At 36.5% G+C, this 22,087-nt stretch overlaps 1 protein-coding gene across 10 annotated transcripts in view; it reads right to left on the reverse strand.

The window, feature by feature from the left end:
- NTNG1 (netrin G1) overlaps positions 1 to 22,087 on the reverse strand; it is a 334,884-nt gene that overhangs the window by 307,927 nt on the left and 4,870 nt on the right. For all 10 annotated transcript variants that reach the window (XM_021090114.1, XM_021090111.1, XM_021090115.1 and 7 more), the window contains exon 2: positions 16,836 to 17,587. In XM_021090114.1, the coding sequence (XP_020945773.1) occupies positions 16,836 to 17,081 (246 nt within the window). In that variant the 5' untranslated portion in view covers positions 17,082 to 17,587. The remainder of the gene's footprint in view (positions 1 to 16,835; positions 17,588 to 22,087) is intronic.

Here is a 22,087-nt window from a genome sequence, read left to right on the forward strand (position 1 = left end):
AATAGCCAGTGTTTTAAAGGTATTTCAGGAGATTTTGTTACTAGGTGGTTTCTACGAGTCATCCTTCTGTGGTCCAGAGACTGACAGACCACTCCCAATTTTAAAGGATCAAGGCAAATGAGAGAGAGATCAAAGAAACTATTATTATTACAAAAAGAAGGCAAAGGATATGTTTGTTCTTATGTTCCTCTAGGATGCAATTCAAAAGAGGATTATTTTAAAATAGATTTACTACTGGGCTTATTTTGGTGACCTTGGTAACATCACCTCGAAGTTACTGCACTTGTATTTTTCTTAAGGAAGCAGAGATGCTCATGAACAGGTGTAGACACAGAATCACATGTCAAGTTAAGGTAATGATACTGCAAGTTTCTACAGAGAGCGAGAGAAAGATTTTAAACAGTCCAGAATAATAATAAGAAATCACATTTGCATACTCAGAAAAATACTCTCCTGGACATAGTATCTTAGTTCATAGATTAGTAACCACTTATAAACATAAATGTAGGGCTTCCTGAAATTATTTATATTACAATCTAGTGCTGAGGTCCTTTTTTCCCTTGACATTAATATTCTAAAATGGAAATGAGAACCTAACCTGTGATTTCCTACGATGATTTTGGATGCCCATTAAAGGAAAAAAAAAAGAAAAGAAAAGAAAAGAAAAGCCAGTAGAAGCAACATTTGAGAACAGCTTGGTTCATTTCAGACTACAACTACATGAATAATCTAGTTTCACAGTAAAGCTTCCATTAGTTATACTATGAGATTGCAGGTTACGTTTCCTCCAGAGATCTCAAAGTCTTTTTTGGTATCAATTTGTCAATAGACCGATGCCTCTAATCCTGTGGAGCCCAGAGGAATCTGCTCTAGCATTATTTTAATATGGAAGCCTTTCATAAGCTTTATAGCAGTCCAAGCTAAGGAGCATCAATAATGACTACAATGCTCTTTTGCCAAGTGCTTACTTAACTAATAAAAGATATATGCATAAAAGAAAAAAGAATGGCTTTGAAAAAAATTGAAAACTCAAGGGCAAAATATTTACATCCTTCTTATATCTACTTGAACTTCATTCAAAGATTAAATTCATACATGTTATGCCCTTAGTGCTTGGTACAATATATGCAATACTTAATCTTTGAATGAAATGCAATGAGAGTTATTATAATTTTATAAATGTGATAGTCTGGTATCTACCACATATTAGTTATTGTGACCAAAAGCAAGTCATTTAACCTTTTTTTTTTTAATTCTCAGCTTCCTCATTTGTAAAATAGCATTTTTCAACTATACGTTATTATTAATGTGACACAAGATGTATGAAACCATTTTAGGTTACTTTCATACAAATATGAATTATTAGTATAATAAAGATGAAATCTTAACTTTAGACATCAGGAATTTTAACACTGATCATAATTACTTGTATATAATATAAGTTATACATTACACCTATTTAATAAACAGGGCAAAATGCAATATTGATGTTTTACCATTATGGGTAAGACTCTTGAAAATCAAGTTCCTCTCAGTGATCATGCATAAATTCATGCCAGTCTAAGGATGGCTGGAGGCAGGCTCATGGAGTTATGAAGATCTGTTCTGGAACAGTGCAGAGCAAATAAAATAAAAAGGCATTCAAGCAGTTTTATAAATGTTTCTTACTGGAAATCAATGGTAAAGTCAGTAGTCCAATGTGCCCGTGAAAAATGTCATATACTTTCAAATCAGCCTCTGGGGAGAAGATGGAAAACCAAGGTTTGGGATAGGATTGTGAAGACCCCCTGAGTATCAGAGCTACAAACACAGCACAGGTTAGGTTGCTTGTATTTGAATTCTATGTTCATTGTGACCTTTCTGCCCAAAATTACTTGGTTAGGCTTCAATACAACTTATTGAACTGAATCTCTTTGTGATCTGTTAAGCACCTATGATTTGGGATCACTGCACTTGCAAATAAATATGTAATAAGAACTACAGTAAAGCACTCTGTAAAGCACCTTCTCCTATTTTATACAGTACTTTGCCTTTTATAAAGTACCTTCACCTATGTGATTGTATTTAATGATTAATAGATTAGAGAGTAGGAGAATATGCCAAGTATCATGTATTGGGAAACATAAGGACAGCTGAACAGAATTTAGATTAATTCATGGGATGGCACAGTCATAACATTTGTTACTGCTGCGATAGATCCACAAAGGGAAATTATTTTAAAAGGAAAACTAAAGACAAAGCTTTGCTTGTTTCCCTAAGCTTGAATGTCCTTCTCTTTCTTCTTGCATCTCAGAGCAGTTTACTCTTCCCTCAAAGCTCAGCTCAAAGGCCATCTCCTGTATGAAGCTATCATTGATCCCTCTGAGTTTGCATGAACTGCTTCTGTCTGTGTTCCCACAACTCTTTATATGCAGCTCTAGCATAGCCTTTACTTGCTTCTTTGTACATAGCTATTTACTTTATAAGGCTGCTTGAAGGCAAAATCTAGCCTATCCTTGGTATCCCCCTTTGTGAGCCTCACAGGGCTCTCCAGGGCAAGGAATTCCATTAACACTCAGAGTACTGAACTAACTGGAGAGAACACAACTAGGTTAAAGAACTAAATACTCCCAGGAGATATCCCTGAGATCACCTTCTGCCAGATTCTGCGCAAGGTTACTCTGACATCATAAATGATGGCCAAGATAGTGGAAGGAAGAACTGAAGCTGAATAAGAGATTATTGAAGAATGCTAACAAAAAGTTAAAAGTGGAGAGAGCAGAGAGGTAGGAAAGCAGACTGTTAGAAGGACTCTTCATTCCACTGCTATAAATTAAAAGCCCACTGTGTATTAGGCACTAGAGATGTAAGAAAGAACAAGGCTCCTTTCCTGACTTCAAGAAGCTTCCAAACCAGTGGGGAGGCATACAAGTAGCCAGTGATTACAAAATGAAGTGCTAAATGTACTAGTGAAGATAACGACCTACTCTAAGTCAGCGGGTGCATGTCTAAGAAATCTAGCTATTAAAGTGCTTTAAAGACAGTTTCAATAAGAAAAAGGGTTTAGGAGTTAGATTTCTAGTCTTGTGATAACAAAGTTAGATTCTACACATAAGTGAGAGCATATGGTATTTGTCTTTCTGTCTGACTTACATCACTTAGCATAATACCTCCTCAAGGTCCATCCATGTTGTTGCAAAATAGCAAGATTTCTTTCCTTTTTATGGCTGAATAATATTCCATTGTGTAAATATACACACCATGTTTTATTTATTTATTTATTTGTCCTTTTGCCTTTTCTAGGGCCGCTCCCGCAGCATATGGAGGTTCCCAGGCTAGGGGTTGAATCGGAGCTGCAGCCACCGGCCTACACCAGAGCCACAGCAACATGGGATCCGAACCGTGTCTGCAACCTACACCACAGGTCATGGCAACGCCAGATCCTTAACCCAATGAGCAAGGCCAGGGATCAAACCCGCAACCTCATGGTTCTTAGTCGGATTCGTTAACCACTGTGCCACGACGGGAACTCCTGTTTTCTTTATTCATTCATCGATCAATGGAGACTGGGATTGCTTCCATATCTTGGCTACTGTAAATAATGCCATAATGAACAATGTTTTGTCTTGGGGTTTTTTTGTCTGTTTGTTTTTGTGTTTTTGGGACTGTACCCAAAACGTATGGAAGTTCCCAGGCTAGGAGTCGAATTGGAGCTGCAGCTGCTGGCCTAAGCCACAGCCACAGCAACTCAGAACCTGAGCCACATCTACAACCCACTTCACAGCTTATAGCAACACTGGATCCCCAACCCACAGCAAGGCCCGGGATCAAACCCACATCCTCATGGACACAAGTCAGGTTTGTTACTGCTGAGCCACAACGGGAACTCCTGTTTTGTCTCATTGATCAGCAGTGTGATGGACATACACTGGATGCTTTTGAGGAAGGGTATAACATGGATAACATAGCAGTCAGAAAAACTGACTTAGGACCTGGCATTTTCACTGCCATACCGAAATTTCTCTTTCACTTCTAAGTCTCCATGAGAACCAACACATTGAGCCCATTTTATTAATAAAATGAGCTTTTATTTAATTGATTTTCACATAGTTATTTATCTTAACTTTTTTTGTTTTTATAAAGAGTCATTATGTTGCTGTTAGGCATGTCTAGTGCAGTTGTTAAAATATTGATCCATTATAATCTCAGTGCAAATGCCATTGCATCCATGAATAATTATTTTAATACTGTGTTATTTAGAATACATTTCATTTACTTCATAACCACAGTTGTGAAATTATTTTGATTTTAAATACCTGGCTTGGAGCCAGAACCTCATAAACAGTTAGTTATTAGATAACATTAGTAACATAAGGAAAGGCCAGGCAATTCACAGAAAGGGAAACTAAAGGGAAAATATTCAGAAGATGCCTTTGAAACAGAAAATGAGAATCAGAACCACTTCAATTTTTTTACCAACAAACTATAATCACAATGATAAAGGCGGTTAATATTTATTGAGCACTTCCTATGTGCCAGGCATTGTGCTAAGTACATCCTTATCTTACTTATAAGAAGAAAGAAGAAAAATAGCTTGAGTAAGTTCGAACTTGAACCTTTACACCTGTTTAAATCCAAATAAAATATTCCTAAATGCATGCACTTTCCCAAATTACACAACTCCACCTAGGAATACCTGGTTCTATCCTTTTCATTTTGTTTTGTTTTTAAATGGCCGCACCCACAGCATGTGGAAGTTTCCAGGCCAGGGACTAAATCCAACCCAGGGCTGTGGCAATGCCAGATCCTTTAACCTACTGCGCTGGGCCAGGGATGGAACCTGTGTCTCTGCAGTGATCCATGCTGCTGCAGGTGGATTCTTAACTCCTGGCGGGAGCTCCAGGAGTACCCGGTTCTAAATGCACAAGACTCTTACACCTGAAACTAACATAATACTGTATGTCAACTATATTTCAACAGAAATGAGTGAATAAATAAATTCACTGATTAAAAAACGCCCAAGACCAAATGATGCTGGAAACTAGTAATATATAGCTACTCCTTTACTGTTACTACTTCTAAACAATCCCAACTTGTCCCAATAAGCAAAGGTACAAAATGTGTACTGATCTACCTGCACTATCAGCCGACATGGAAACTTCTTGGCAATGGTTTTAATTGGAAATGGAACCTTCCCCTTGCTGTCCAAATTTATTACAGTTACACATCACCCTCAGGTTTTCATCTAGGAGACAAGTCATTCTGGTGACGGATGAAGCAATATTTATATATCATCTTGCAAAGTAAGCAAGGAGACTTCCAGTTGAAAAGCACTATAATGCTATATTGTTACAATCCAGTAATGAAGCTAGTGATTTTGTGGGGGGGATTACATACAGCTAAATATTAAAAATAATTTTTAAAGTGCAATTTTTGTATAAGTTACACAGATCAGAGTATACCTTTCAATTCAGGTGGCCAGATGCAAGACGCCACTCTTAAAATGTGTTACCCTCAGTCAAAGAATTCTGCTTATAGTTTGGCTCAATATTTATTTCTCTAAATTTTATGCTTCTTCCTATTGATCCATAATTATGAATATTTATTAGTGATGTTCATATAACAAACATCCAAGTAATTTACTATCAAACAATTTTTTTTAAATGAGAGATTAAAAGTCAAGGGTAGTCAGTAATTATGGTAGCTATGACAGATTGAACTATGAGTGCCCTAACATCTAAGGCAATAACAGAAACACAATTTCTTAAACTTTTTTTCAATATACAATGAGAGCAAGAATATCAGTAAAAGAGACAAAGCAAAACTAGAGAATCCTTATAATCTGTTGGTAGGAATGTAAAATGGTGTAACTATACTTGATGAAAATGCCCATACTCTATAAACCAACAGACTGACTACTGGGTGTACGTCCCAGAAAAAACAAAATGAAATAACACTCTTGCTCATATGCACCAAGATATGAGTACAAAGATTTTTATTGCTGAGTAGCTTGTAATTACAAAAAACTTTTTAAAAAACCCAGGACTTCCTAAATTCCCACTAAAGAAGAATGTATTTATACAATGGAATACATACATAGTTTGCGTGTGCATGTATATGTGTGTGTGTGTGTATTTATGTGCATCAATAAGATGATACAGATCAAATGGATAACTTACAAAAACAATGTTGAATAAAAAAGCAAGTTACAGAATAGATTTTTCAGGATAATAATACTTAAAAACCCCAAAATCAAAGCTATATACTGTTGAAGTTCCCGCTGTGGCACAGTGGGTTAAGGGGCCAACTGCAGGTCGCTGCTGAGGCATGAGTTCAATCCTCTGCCCAGTACAGTGGGTTCAGGATGGGTACGGTTAAAAAAAAATCAAGACAATATTCCTGCCCTTTCATGCTTGTACTGGGGAGGAGGAAAGAGGTATAAATAAAGGAGAAGTATATAACATAATAAATATCAGGTAGTTACAACTGATATTCGTTCAGAAGGAACCCTTAAAGTGTAACCATTGATATCTCTTATGATTGGTCAGTGACCATGCTGTCCCAGTTAAACGCATATGATGTGATCCAGGCATCACAACCAACATCAGAGTAGCAACCAGCTCATTTTCTTTGTCACGCACACATCCTCTTCTGCAACTTGTACTGACCCCAAACACTGGATTCTCCTCTCCCTTCAGAGAGATGCTTGGAAGCACATTTGATCTCTTCATTCTTTTCATTTCCAAGGAGAAAAGACAGCAATAGAAACAAACAAAAAGTTCTATGTGATGGTGGAAAATCATTGTTCAGACATGACCTGATGATAATGTCAGCTGCTGGACCTCTCAATGGACATCCACCCTCTGGAACGAAAGGGCTATTTCTTTGTGCTGAAGCAATATCCAGCTCAATTCTTCATTTAATATTTATTTTAGAAGTCAGTTCCAAAGTAGGTCAAAGAAGGAAAACCAATTCCGGTTTCTTCCTCAGCTCACGTCTTTAATTTTCATGGAACTGATACTATGAGAATCTATCTATTCCCAGAAAGATGAGAAGAAACGTACAACCTGCCAGTCTCAGTAAGTTCTTTTCCAATATGACGTGTGCGAAACAACTTTCATCCTTTTCCCCTCTTGTAGGAAAAGAAATTCTGAAATCTGAAAATGGCACATGAAAAGCTACCTGCCCATTGGTCTGGTGAATTAAAACCAAAGCAGATTTCACACCAGCCACTTTATACAAGGAATATGTTTCAGTATGCAACTGTCTCCAAAGGACTGATTCTAAATGAAAGGGGGTGCTTTACTGAGGGTAAATTACACCTTCTCCAAGTGTTTATATTATAAACAAAAGACCTCAGGGAGCACTCAGATGAATACTTCCTGGCTTTGAGATGATGGCCCCCTGCCATCAAAATCCAGCACAAGAATAAGCAAAATTTCCACAAAATGAAGGGCATAGAAAAGTCGCTGAAAAAAGACCTATTCTTCTGAAATAAAGGATATACAACCAATAAAAAATGTTTGATTAAAAGGCACAAATATATATATATTTAATATACTAATATTATTTATATATATTTAATATATATATTTGTTGGCTTCAATACAAAAGTTCAAAAAGGGGCAAAAAGTACAAAGGAGTAAAACTACTACAATTAGGAATAAGAAAATTTAAATGGCCAAGAAACATACTAAAAATCAGTATTTTCAATAAGCCAATAAATATACCTTTAAGCAGGAAAAGTTATTTTACCTTCCAATGTGTTCACATATCAATGCCCAAATTTTATCTTTTTCATTCTTAAAGTTTTATTGAAGTATAGTTGATTTATGATGTTGTGATAATTTCTGCCATATAAGCAAAGTGACTTTGTCAATGCCAAATTTTAAAAATAATTGTCTTGGCAGACAAGGTGGTGGAAATAAAGATAATTTTATCATTATCCTTTTTGGTAAACTACATATCTTCATCTATCTGCTAAGGTCCTATGTTAGAAGAAAATTTAAGAATATAAGGTATCCAGCATTTTTTTTTTTTTTCGGTCTTTCTGCCATTTCTTGGGCCGCTCCCATGGCATATGGAGGTTCCCAGGCTAGGGGTCTGATTGGAGCTGTAATTGCTGGCCTACACCACAGCTCACAGCAATGCTGGATCCTTAACCCACTGAGCAAGACCAGGGATCAAACCCGCAACCTCATGGTTCCTAGTCGGAGTCGTTAACCACTGAGCCACGACAGGAAATCCAAGGTATCCAGTATTGATAAGGACGTAGTGACTGGGACATTTCATAAAATTCTGAAGGAAGTATAAATTAACTATCTTTCTGGAGGACAGTTTGACAGTAGTTAAGAGCCTTAAAAGTGTAAAAACCAAACAACCTAAATGTCTATAAATAGAAGACTGATTAAAAAAATATCCATATAGTAGAATACCACATTGCAGTATATCGCAAAAACATAATGTTCAATTGAAAAAAGGAAGTTATACAATAATGTGTACACTATTATTCCATTTATGTAAGTTCAAAAACAATGCTATTTATGATTTATGGATAATCACCAAGATTTAATTTTCAAATATTCATTCAAAAAAAAAAAAGGAATATAAAGAAAGAAAAAATATCAGAGAGCATAGCACATATGAAAGGGTAAGGGCCGTTTTGCAAAGCTTTTGTTCTGGCTGTGTATGTGGATATGTGTGTGTTTACTGTGTCCCAGTTTAAAAAGCATTTCTCACTGTGGATCAATTTAAAGCAAGTTTTAAAGCCACAACTAGAGTTTACAAGGTGTAATTTACTCATCTTCAGCTTGTTGCTCCCAAAGAGGTGCCGTGACTTTTCTCTCTACCATATGGCAGAAGCTGCCTTCCTTCTCCCTCTCTCAAGTCCAGACAAAAGAGAACAAAGCCCAGAAAGAGGGGCCTAAGTCCCATGTCCTAATTTAAGTCCAACATCTCCTTCCCCGTTACTGACACAGAAAATGCCCCTTCCAGCCAGTACAATTCCATCCTTGAGAACAAAAGAATACAGCCCAATCCTTCAGCTTGAACTAAATACAATATAATGAGCTCGCCATCCTAAAAAAATGTGCATTTAACATGGGAGGCTTGGAATACAAAGGAAGAAGGGTATGTTTAACAAAGAAAACTATACTTATATATGTTTACCAAGCATTATAACCAATAGAAAAAAAATGAAATTTAAATAACATCAAGTCATCAAGGAAGGAGGATAATTAAATAAAATACATATCCATACAATAGGATATTTATAGCTATCAAATTATATTCTCTAAGAATATATAAACTATAAAACTATAGTAGTAAATGAAAAAAGATGAAAAATTATATGTGATATGACTTTGTGATTCCAATTTTGTAAAAGAAAATCTGTATTATATTTAGGGAGAGAGACTTGTAAGAAATATGGCAAAATGATCTCAATGTTGAATATTCGGTTTTTCATCTTTCGCAAATTTTTTATTTGGAAAAATATTTTTTTAAGATTAAATTAGAACTGGAAAAAAAATCTCTCCCACATAGATTCAGTGTTGAAACTCAGAGTAGTTTTTTGTCTCTCCCATCTCTCTTTTGAAAACATCATTATAAGCTGCCCAAATGCAGTAGCTAAATTTTTCTAGTTGTCTCTTAATTTACAGAATAAAAAAAAAAGGTCCTCAAGAAATAGAAAACATTCCAGAAAATGAAATACTATATTCAATCAATTGTTTAATTAATCAGTTAAAAACATGTTATATTTGTTGCCTAGGAATACGGTAAATGCAATAGGGTAAAAAAATAATGTAATATATTGTCTCTGTTGAGCTCCTACTCTGTAGCAGAATACAGGAGGCTGTTTCACATATTATCTCACTTAAAGGATAGTGAGCCAGATCGAGAGTCAGGTCTTATGAATCTTTGCTCCTCTTCCGTCCTGCCAGATATAAGATGTCAATTTACCATTAAGCAGGCCACTCGGCTGTCATGTAAATGCTGTGCCTTCTCCACCTGCTGCACTCAGGCTTTTTTCAGGTTTTCTTCAGACACAGTTTAACATCAGAAAACACATGAAACAAAAATGTATGGGGGTGTATAAATCAATTAAGATGTAATGAAGAGCTAAATGGTACAGTATAGTAGAGGAGATGGATAGGCATATGTTTTAACTACATAGTTTAATGGTCAAGAGAATGATATGAGCTAAAATTGGCAGGAAGTATACAGAGAAACCAACTTGCCATAGACCTGGAAGGACGCGTGGAACTGGGCTAAGTAGAGACTATTCTAAGCAAGAGGAATGTCTTCTGCTTGAAATAGGGAAAACACATGAGCTGAGGGGCGATCTTATATAATGACACTTGTCATCACCATCAGAGGATCAAGATGCCAGCCTAAAACCCATGCACAGTTTCAAAGCTAAAGAGAACAAGCCCCACTACCACCACCAAAAGTCTATAGACATGCCTGAGAAACCCCAAAACAATCCACATGGACAATAGGTTTTTGCAGGACACCAGTTCTCACTTTCCTAGTGATATTTCGCTAGAGCATACAAGGTTACCTCTTAAGGACCTGAAGGAGATAACTGAACATAGTCCATACAAAGCAATTATTATATTGAAGTCTAATGTTTCATCTTTAAAAATCTTGCATTTGTGCATTCAGTTAAATGCTCCTCCTAATCTTTGTGTAAAATTGGAGCTTCAGATATGTCATGCTTATTAGTTTATGCAGCATATTCTAGCATCTGCTATATTGAGAAATACATACATATAGGTAGATGTGCAGACAGATAGACAGACACATTCACACATATATTTATATATATGCAAGTGTAACTCATCAGGTCCTATGAATTTTTCTTCGTCTTCCATCCTGCCAGATATAGGATGTCAGTCTACCATTAAGCAGGCCACTAGGCTGTCATTTACATGCTATGCCTCCTCCACGTGCTGCACCCAGCCTTTATTCAGGTCTTCTTCCGAGACAATTTAACATCAGGTACTTGGCTACCAGACAGTATTTTCCAAGTGGCCCTTCAGCATGCAGCAAAATAATGTTTCACCTTTAAATTCTGACTGCTGGTCTTACTTTTACGCCCCCATTCCCATCCTCTGGGTATACACAAAATTGTGTTAATTTTGCTTAGGACTCTACTTCCATTGGAGGCAGGGACCATATGTTATTTGACTGCTTTGGGGTTTTTGTCTTTTTTTTGGTCTTTTAAAGGCAGCACTTGCAGCATATGGAGGTTCCCAGGCTAGGGGTCTAATCGGAGCTGTTGCTGCCGGCCTATGCCAGAGGCACAGCAACACCAGATCCGAGCTGCGTCTGTGACCTACACCAGAGCTCATGGCAACCCTATATCCTTAACCCACTGAGCGAGGCCAGGGATCAAACCCGCATGGTTCCCAGTTGGATCCGTTTCCGCTGCGCCACGACTGGAACTCCTGTCATTTGACTTTGATTCTCACCACCACCACCAGGTTTTGAGCATGCTATATGCTCTATTCACTTCACTCTGCATACAGTAGGCTGGAGTAATAGTTGTGCATTAGTGCAACAGAGACAAGAGCACTTGTGCACATCGAGAATACTGTCAGGAAACAATGAATGACATGAGGCAGCTTTACGTTTTGTTAGCCTCACCATAATCTTTATCAGCTACCCCTCCTCAAGGCCTCCCCCATAAACCATGCATGCTATGCCAATGCAGACTCAGTCCAAATCCAGCAGTCCTCTTCCAACCGGATGTCTAATCTTAAATCCCCTGGAAATGCCATTGGGTCCTGACGGGAAATAATGAGACATAAGCTTGTAAACACCCAGACATAAAATCTAGGTAGGGTACTTTAGACTTGATGCAATAGATAATAAGGAATTCTTGCAGGCTCCTCAAAAAAGGGAATACTTGATACAGTGAACTATCAGAAAGATTGCTCTCTGTAGAACTTAATTCACTGCAAACAGTGAACTGCGCAAACATGAACGAAACTTTTCTAAGAAATAAGTCTAAATAATGAGCTAAATAACAATGAAGTGTTAATAATGAAGGAGCTGAAGGTCTTTAAAAATTCCGTTCTGGCATAATTAAGGGATAAATCAGTTCAAATGAAAGATGTCACTGTTATTCATTTATTAAATTAGGTTTCATGTGAACAGGGTGGATTTTTTAAGATTATTTGATTATTATATATGTTAATGCCATTTCCAGTTTTTGAAAAATTGATTAATGCCTTGCCATTGAAAATATAACTATATTTATCAAATTAACTTCTCAAAGGCCACTTGATAGCCACCATATGGCAACGTGAACTGACATAAAATCAGAAATGTAAGTTATGGATAGCTCTGAGACTATGCGTCATACTCACTCATCCCACTGATTTCCTTTAAAATTGTAAAACATGAAGGCTTTGCACCACTTCTGTAAATTCCATTTGAACATAATGAAATATGCTCTATCCACAATGCTTACAATAATTAATTTTTTTCCTAATAGAGGTCTATCTAGAAACAGCACAATATGGAATGATCATTAATAGTCCTGCTATGGTGCTTGAATAAATGCCTATCAGGAACACAGGCACGCATTAGTAAATTTCCTAAAGAAAATCCATTTTCATTTCAAATCCTGACATTTTATTTAGAAAAATTATACCCTTTATTTTAATTATTTCAGTAAACATAATGAGGGTGTTGCTAACTACACCTCAGAGTACTTTATTTTCTCCATTTTTTAGTAATATGAGTCTACATGTAATTAAAGGCGTGCTGCATTAATGATGCCGAAGGTCTCCAAGGGACACATTTAATGTCCACCTCATAATATTATGCCAAAATTACATGCACAGAAGACTTTTTAATAATCTTTGTTTCCTAATTTAGTTTTGATTGGCTCTGAAATCCATAGCTGCACTCAAGGGCTCACATTTCTACCATCATCAGCACTTCTGCGCCATAAATTGTACAAACGCCCATGACTTCTTCCGTCTCCAGGCTTCCTTTGAAAGCTTCTGTTTAACTTATCCAGAAAATTAGCTGCAGGCTGGAGATAATTGCAGATAATTTTGCCATTTTTAAGCCACTGGGGTGTTGCGTGGAGATATGACAGCTAAGTTTGTCTAAACACAAAGAACAAGTCATAGCTTTGTGTTGTCACTTCAGCTTTACGCACAGGTTCAGATCATCCTATTTGCTCTTTATGCAAATTGAAACAAATTGTAGTCACCAGATGATCTGTGTGTTCTGACAAAGCTGTGCTACCTGAAGCTTTTATGTAGCTGAAGGAAGGACATGATCTATATGAACATGTTATCCCAGCCTAAAAAAATGCTTAACCTTCTACCTTTCTGATTCTTCCTCTCAACAAAAATAGTTTTTTTAGCCATCAACAACTTACAGGTTATATATCAAATTAAATTAAAAAGAAAAAATATGGTCTCAATACACACAATTCATGCATATATATTTATACTTATATATTTATGTATCTACTCCCCTATTCCACTATCAAAAGTAGAAATGGCAGACTCTCCCATAAAACTAGTGTTTAAAGTGCTGATACTATTCCTGTACAACAATTTAAAATTACTAGACATTAAAGAGTTATTAAGGAGGTTATTCAGGTTTAATAAGCAGAAATCTACTGTTAAATGAAATATTTTCATTATATTTTTTTCTAATATTTCATTCTAAAGCAAATGCAGCATTCATGGACTGTCACTGGCATATAATGATGGAGGCAAAGCAAAAAGCAACAACACAGACTCTCAATGCATTGCCAATGAACTTCAACTTTCTATGAGATAAATTGGTTATGGGAATTACAGGGTATTTCTCTGACCAAATGTCCCCTCAGTGCTCAGAATTGCTATAGTCACAGCTAATAAGGGTGTTGCTAACTGAGCAGGTGATTATTGAAACCATTCTGAAGCAAACATTTACATATCAGGGCTAAGCTATGATTGTGCTTCTGTGGCAGCTGCCCTGATGTAATAGGCCATAACGACTCTGAGGGAGCAGGTACGGATGCATGTGTCAAGGCGGGGAGAACATGAAAGTCATAACACAAATGACTCTATGGATTCCCATTAGACCTCCGGCTAAGGAGCACCTAAGCAAGTCTGATATGACAGCGTCCTGAGACAGCTTTACAGCTTCATGTCAGGAACCCTTATACCAAAGAGTTTTATGGAAAATTTGAAACTGTAGAGAGGAAGTGTTGCTATATTAGGTCTGGTATATAACATGCATACAAATAGTCCCAAAGTATGCATTTAAAGGACAGATGATTAAATCTGTTATGCCAGTGAAATGCATATTAAGGAGTCCAAATTAAGTATTGATAGGTAACATCTCATAAACCTCACACTCTCCCTTGGAAAACAATTCAGTGCCATGACAGGCTTAAACTCACCAAGGCTTCTGAATATCTGCATCACAGTAAGATGAAGCCTTTTAAAACACTTTCCTGTGGACTTTCATATATACATATAAAATACAGGTTAATTACACTTGAAAAAGCTGGGAGGTATCATTTCCATTTTTTTTCTCTTTTCGTCTCTAACATCACTTAGCCAGTGGACTGGTAGGAATTGGCTTATTTAAGGGCCTTAGACCATGCCTGTGAACGGCAGGCATGAGAAGTTCTATAATGTGCCCTTTCCCACTCATGATGGGAGAAAGACACATACTGAAGACACCAAGTAAACCCTTCAACATGATGGACAGGAGCAGTGCTGAGCAAGCATTCTCTTGCCAGAGGCTGACATCAGGGAAGCTGCACATTTAAATCCCACATTGAATACAACATATAGGGCCTACACAAGTCCAAACAGCACTCTGAAAAAGGATCTTTGCTATTTTACTTAAATACGCAAATTATTAAACAATTCCAGAAGAGGCATATTGCTACAAGTACGTGCAAACCAATACCTAGAGTTAGAGTTGTTCTTAACAATATGAAGAGTTGGCCCGGAACTCATCCTCTGCCAAGGAGTGGATGATTGTACCAGCTGTCGCCTTAACAGCAGTTTCACCCCAGATATGCAATGAGATCTTAAATTTAACCTTTTATGAGAAATTACTAAAAGCCTTATATATAAGGCCAATAAATGTCCCAGCTCATTTACAAATTTATTACAGTTTTCCTAATGTGTTTGAATAAACTCCTCTTCTGGAAGCCTCTGGTTTCTAAAAGGCAACTTCTTTGCAAAAGCACACACCTGTTTCCCAGAGAGACGGGTCCTTTCTTTGAAATATTTAGTCTTTCAGGGCACTTTAGTCATAGTGACACCTAATAGCCAAGCTTTTTTTCTCACTCTCCACAAAATCAGGTTTAGACTATAATTCAAACCAGTCCCCAAAGGCACTTCTGAAAAATGGCAAGCCCTTAGCTTTTAGGTGAAAACACTCTTTATTGCTCAAAATTGTTTCCTGTTACAAAACCTTTTCTACAGTGCTAGGTCTAAGATGATCTTATGCTAATTTAACTCACTGGGGACTGTGAACAGATGCTACTTTGATTAATAGTTTCACTATCCTGAAAATGCCAGGCCAGGTTCAAGATAATAAAGTCAGGTAAGAATATTATTAAAAACTGCCATACGATTACATCTGTTGTGTGGAGAAAAATGGGATCACAGTTCCTACATCAAATATAGACCACCCATAATAAGAAATAACAACAAACCGGAGAACCCACTGTCTGAATTCTTTACATTGCTTTACATCATTTTAATCACCAAACTCTTTACTAATATCTTAAATTTACAGCAACACTTTTAAAATTCAACATGTTGCTCCAATGTTACCTTTTTTCATAGCGTCTACCTTTCCGCAAAGAAAAAGACATATCAACTATGAAAACAAGAAATTCTCTAACTTTGCCTATCAAAAAGATAGTACTTGAATTTACATGTGCAATGTCATTACTTTTCAGCAAACATGTTTTCAACATTCTCTATAGAAAACCACAACCCTTGAAAATAAGAAGCTGCATAAGTTGATAAACAAGACTCTTGTGAAAAAGCTTCCATGAGGCTTTAGCCCCTGTCTCCTCCTCTGCTTTTCTCACTGGTGTCCTAACCAAGGATTTCTAAATCACAGCAGTTTCCTAACGAGGAAAACCATGTTATCTACATTCTAGCCTTGAACTATGGAACTGGGACTGGCCTTACGTAGGTGAAAAAACCTTTGTGTTTTGTATTTTTTTTTTTTTTTTTTTTTTTAGGGCTGCACTCTTGGCATATGGAGGTTCCCAGGCTAGGGGTCCAATTGGAGCTACAGCTGCCAGCCTAGGCCTCAGCCACAGCATCTCAGGATCCAAGCCACAACTGTAACCTACACCACAGCTCACAGCAACGCCAGATCCTTAACCCACTAAGCAAGGCCAGGGATCGAACCCACAACCTCACGGTTCCTAGTCGGATTTGTTTCTGCTGAGCCACGGCAGGAATTCCGAAACCTTTCTGTTTTTAAAGTTGGCTTACCACAGGATTTTATCCTTACCACATCATATATGGCCTAGTCATATTCCCAATCCCAAATCTGAAATTTAACCTTTAGTTGGACTTTTTCTTTTATAATTTATATTCAGTGCACTTGTCACAGTGAGACCTTTGGTTTTGCAGGAAAGTGGAAGGTAAGTTCCAATGCATCAATCACGCTGTGCAAACTGTAATTCCAGGTGGTGCAGGCCTCCGCTGAGAAGGAAGCTAGCCTGTTAGCACAAATCTGCCACCTGCAGACTCAGCTCATTGCCTGAGCTGAATCTTTATACTCACCACATTTGTATGCATATACAACACACCCACACTCAATATGAAATATTCTATTCAAAAAGGTTGTCTCACCATTGCACAGAATGTCTCCGGAGGGTCTCCACAGGTAATGTCTGGAGGATCCAGTTTCACTTTCAGATATTTTGTCATGTCCGTGGATTCTGGCTGACAGGCCATGTAATCCCAAACTTTCCCTTCTTCTGTGTAAATCTGAGTCTTACACACATCATAATGTCCCCACACCAAGGGGTAGGGCTGCATCACCGAGGACACTGTAACCCACAGGGCATGAATTGACAGGAATCTTGACAAATACATCTCTAAATTCTTGGCAATCTTTGTGGTAACTAAAGCAGGGCTTACTTATCTGTGGTTTCTATTTTACATGTGCATCTATGTCTCTATGGTGGTAGGTCTGTATATTAAAACAAAAGAGGATGAGACTTCAAAGTAGATTCCAAAACTAAAAGTGGAGGGTTCAGAAATTGTGCGTGTTCAGGTATATTGAGGACTTTGGTGGAAGCCTAGCATACTTGTGCATTAGGCATTAAGAAGGACTTGCAGCTTTTTCGTTGTCCTAGAACATATCTATTAGACTTGGGTCTAGTTTGGTTCTGGTAAAAGATGTCCAGTAGCAGGTAATGATTTAGTAAAGTGATGGCTCTCCTATTGTACATCCAATAACCCTGGTAGATCCTCGATGCTCACAGCTCACAAGGGATGCTCAGACACACTGAGGTATCAGTATCTGAAGCAAAAGGATGAGTGTCTGTAGCCCGGCATCTGCTTCCCATCAATCATTCTTTTCTTCTGGCACCAACACCCTTTTAGAAACAAGAAGAGTAAGAGTTATTGTCCCAGAATCAATGCATTATGAAATGTGTGCTATGTTGACATTTGGGAGGTTTGATGCAATATAAAGCAAATTGGTGTAATATGGATAACCTTTACTCAGCTGATTTGCTAGAATGAGCAAACCACAGAAATCATTCACATTGGGGAGAATTTCGATACAAAGGATTTAACTCTTCCATAACAAAGACAGATGTTGGTGTTTCAGGTGAGTTACAGGTTTTCGCTTCAAAAATTACATTTCCATCTTGACAAAACTGAGAGCAAGCAGCTAGATTTAAACACTTCTCATATACTGCAGTGCTAGACAGTCTTCCAGGAGAACAATGGGGAAAATGAGAGCTTTTATAACAATGACAAAGAAGTGACAACTACTTGTATGCCTTTTGTCTCTTGGCAAAGAGACCCTAAGAATCTCCAGATTCCTTGTACATTTCTTAGCTTTTGTTAACTGGAGTGAAAATCGGCACTGTTGGCACCAGCCTGTCCCTTTGGACTTGCTTATTATATTGGAAGAATTTAGCATCTTTTGTTTAGTTGCATTTAGTGATAAAGATAACTTGGCTCTGAAAAAACTACTCAAAAATAAAGCCAAAGGAGCAAATTTTCCTTTCATAAGAATTTTGTTTTCTTACATCTTTTTATAGCCATTACATCTGCATTTGCAGCTACTTTCTGTAACAGAAGAAGAGAATTTGTCCCAAAGGCGAATATTATACGCTGCTTTAAAACTAAAAGCTCTGTAGTAAAACGCACAATTTAAAATGCACATATAAAAATAGCTGAGGGTGAGTTAACAGGCCATGAAGCAGAATAATATGGCACTAATTCTAAGAGAAAATAAAAATTACTGTTTAAAAGTACTTCTGATTAACTGATAATGCAGCCTACATATCCATGGGTACAAGTTATTGGTGAGTTTAACTGGCAACTTTTCTCTTCAGCAATCATTGTCCATATCTACACAAATGGTAACAGTCGGAATCTAGGTGTAGAAAAGTATATGTGCTTAATTAGCTGGTTCATATTGTCAGTCCCAATAATTAACCTTTTTTTTTAATGTAAAAGAACAAAAAAGCCTACAGACTTAGGAAATACCATTATAGACCCTTCAATTCACACTAAGCAGTTTAAATATGGAAGTTCACTATCCTCAAACAATCTTATAAAAGGAATTCACTATATTTAAATAAAGTACCATCTTAAAATGAACTAAGCCTCAGAGACTATGAAATGCCAACAGATGGTTGAATTGTGTTTCCATAGCAAAGTAATTTATAATAATTGCTTTATGGATGCAAGTGCAATTTTCATTATATTCAATTCATAAAATGTTATCATACTGCTGCAATTTGTGATATTTTTTATTAGGAAAAGTGTTGAATATTTGAGTTCCTATGAAGCAATAATTAGCAGTTTGTCTAAACATGTATAAACTACAGATTTGAATCTGCCTCCTTGTAACATAAAGATTATATTGTGTTCAGTACATTTTGAAATCTTAAACCAAAAAGAAAAAAATCACAGGGAAGCATGTGTTGTGGCTATTATAGCCTTCTGCTTTTTTCAGATTCATTAGTAATTTTAAGTTGATATTTTCAGAAATATCCAACATTTTGACAATTAGCAGTGTGAAAGGGTATTACTATAACACAAAAGTACATATTCTAGATGCACTTTTCAACTGTGTTTACTACTTTATTATAACAAGAACAAACATTTTCATGGGGGGGCGATGGGGAGTGGGGATTATAAGTGAAGCAGTGTGAAATCTACTATACCAGAAATTATTAACTTAAATTCTGAGTTTCAAATACAAAGCAATGTATTTATCAAGAACCATACGCTCTTGAAGACCTGAAATGAACTGCTCTGAGTTTGAACTGAGTACAAGTTAATTTTTAATATTATTTTTGAAATATGACCTTCAAGATACATTTGAATCCTCCCTGAGATTGTCACTTTTTAAAAATAATAAATATCATCCCCCTAATCTATTTATTCTTGGTTACTGTCTTCACGCACATTTTGCCTCACGTGAATCACAAAATACAGGATGTCCATATACATGTGTGCTAAAAATTTGAGCACCAAGGAAATTTATGGGAACCTGTTACTATTTCCTGACACAACAGTGATCCCATTGTAACGAATTCTCATTAGAGTACACCAGAATTATAATGATGGTCATTACAGAGAATTATGGACTACACCATTGATCGAATTTAGAAAACTGACAAAGAAAAACGCAGAGGAGTGCAAGACATTTGAATATTAGGCAGTTGCAGGACTGTGCGACAGACATTCTTGACAAGAAGCAGCCAATTATAGCTTAAATTTCTGGCACATAACCAGTTGTGATTAATAGTTTTCCATTACATTACAGACATATTATTAATGTATTAAAAATGTCAAGCTTTGGCAAGCACTAATATGGCATGGCTCAGTTAGTCTGCAGAATTTACATTTAATGAGCTCCCATTGACACAGAAAAAGATATTGACCACAGCATATTACAGATCAGGAGCAGAGGGTCACTAAGCTGTTCTTTAACATAATTATTTGATTTCATTCCAATTTTTATGTTTGTAGCATCACTTAGAATGTATCCTTCACATCAGGATTTCCTTACGTTTCAGCGCCACAAACACTTCAAAGAAAATCCTCTCAATTGAAAACTCATAAGAAATTAAATCTATGAAGTTCCATGGCACACAATGGAAAAGAAGCTTCTGTCAAAACCAGGAATTTTCTATTAAAGTATAATTATGAGGTTTCCAAGAAACTAAAATGATTTAAATATAGAATTTTTTTACCCTTTAACACTCTATTACCTAATGGCACCACTTCCCATCTGGCTGTGCTTTCAAGCAGGTTAAAATCATCAATAGCTTCTTAAAAGCTAGGTCATCACAGCAAATATCCAGGCAAACCGATTATGAGAAGGACAGTCAATGACAGATCTGGGGGTTTAATATACTAAACTAATCCCTTCTTGCCCATAACTGAACGAATTGCCAAGTAACGTTGGCTTTGAATATGTCTCAGGTGAATTTGTATCACTAAATGTGAGCAGCTTCAGAAGAGCTCTGGGCAGCCCAGTTCTAGTTCTTTACTTTGTGAACCTTGAGAACTCACTGTAATCAAACAGTGCCATCATCTCTACCTGTGCACTAAGGGACTGGGAAGTCTTCTTTGATATAAATACCCATTAATACGCTATGAGTACTCCAATGACCTCTGACTGGTATATAAATCTATGAAACCAACATGAAAATATAAAATTATGTCATGCCCTCAATTTGACAGATGTTACTGATCTGGACTAAAATGTGCTATAATATGGTTTTGCATATAAGAAACGTAACTTTTTCCAGGATTCTGTAGTTAATTCCCTTCTATCTTGGGTTAATTTTGCAGAAGGCATTTCACAAATCCTTTCTTTCATCAGAAAAGAAGCCTCCCAAATATTACATGGAAGTAATAATGATCAAAATTATAGACAATTAAATTCCAAAAACAATTGCCAATTTCATCAACTGAGACAAAAATATTGACAGTAAATCCACTAACTCTAGCTGGCTCTCAGTATTTGTTTTATTATATAATCTCACTAGGAGGTGGGGGTGGTGGTAGTAGGCTATTTATTCCATAAATACTCAGCTCTTCAGGGGCACCTGAAATAGACAGCTATTGACTCATTTCTCACAGACATTAAGAATTTTATAAATATGCATGTTTCTGAATGGGAAGGAACAAAAAGAACACTGACTATAATCATATTCCATTGAGTGAAAAATATAAAGAAATAAAGACATATCCAAATTCCATAACCTATCAAAATTAGCAGCTTCCAACACTGTCATAATGAGATTGATTAGATGAGATATTTTATACTGAAAGATCTTTGCATTTACTTATTTGCTGTGAAGAAAGAGTTTTTTAGTTATCTTAATGGGACACATTTGCTTCTATACTTTTTTAGCTGTCTTTCAAGATATAAGGAATTTAACAGGTACTGCAACATCATTGGCATATTTTATTCATACTTGATTGGGTATTATGAGCAACTGTCTATCATGAGAACCTTAATAAAACCAAATAGCACACCTTAGTATCTGAAAGCTCTCCGTTTTCACTAAGAGAATAATGATTAGGGAAATTAGATAGCATAGATTTTGTAAGATGTTTGGGGATGGGATAATTCACAAAATTATTTCAGAATCAGTTAAGTCTAGAATAAATAAACAGCCTCATTAATATAGAACAACAAATCTGTCATTGTCATGTAAGGAAGTTCAGAAATCCAAAGTTTCAAATAGACATTTGAGAAAATCTACATCCACCTGAAGTTTTGAAACAAAACTCTGGATTCTTAAGATAAAATTATTTTTAAAAGTATGCTAAATCTCTTACTGACCTATAATTCATACATACACATACATTTTCTGTTAACCTATCACTGATTTTCT

The sequence above is a fragment of the Sus scrofa genome, chromosome 4 (assembly GCF_000003025.6).
Source record: "Sus scrofa isolate TJ Tabasco breed Duroc chromosome 4, Sscrofa11.1, whole genome shotgun sequence".
In the NCBI taxonomy this organism is placed as follows: domain Eukaryota; kingdom Metazoa; phylum Chordata; class Mammalia; order Artiodactyla; family Suidae; genus Sus; species Sus scrofa.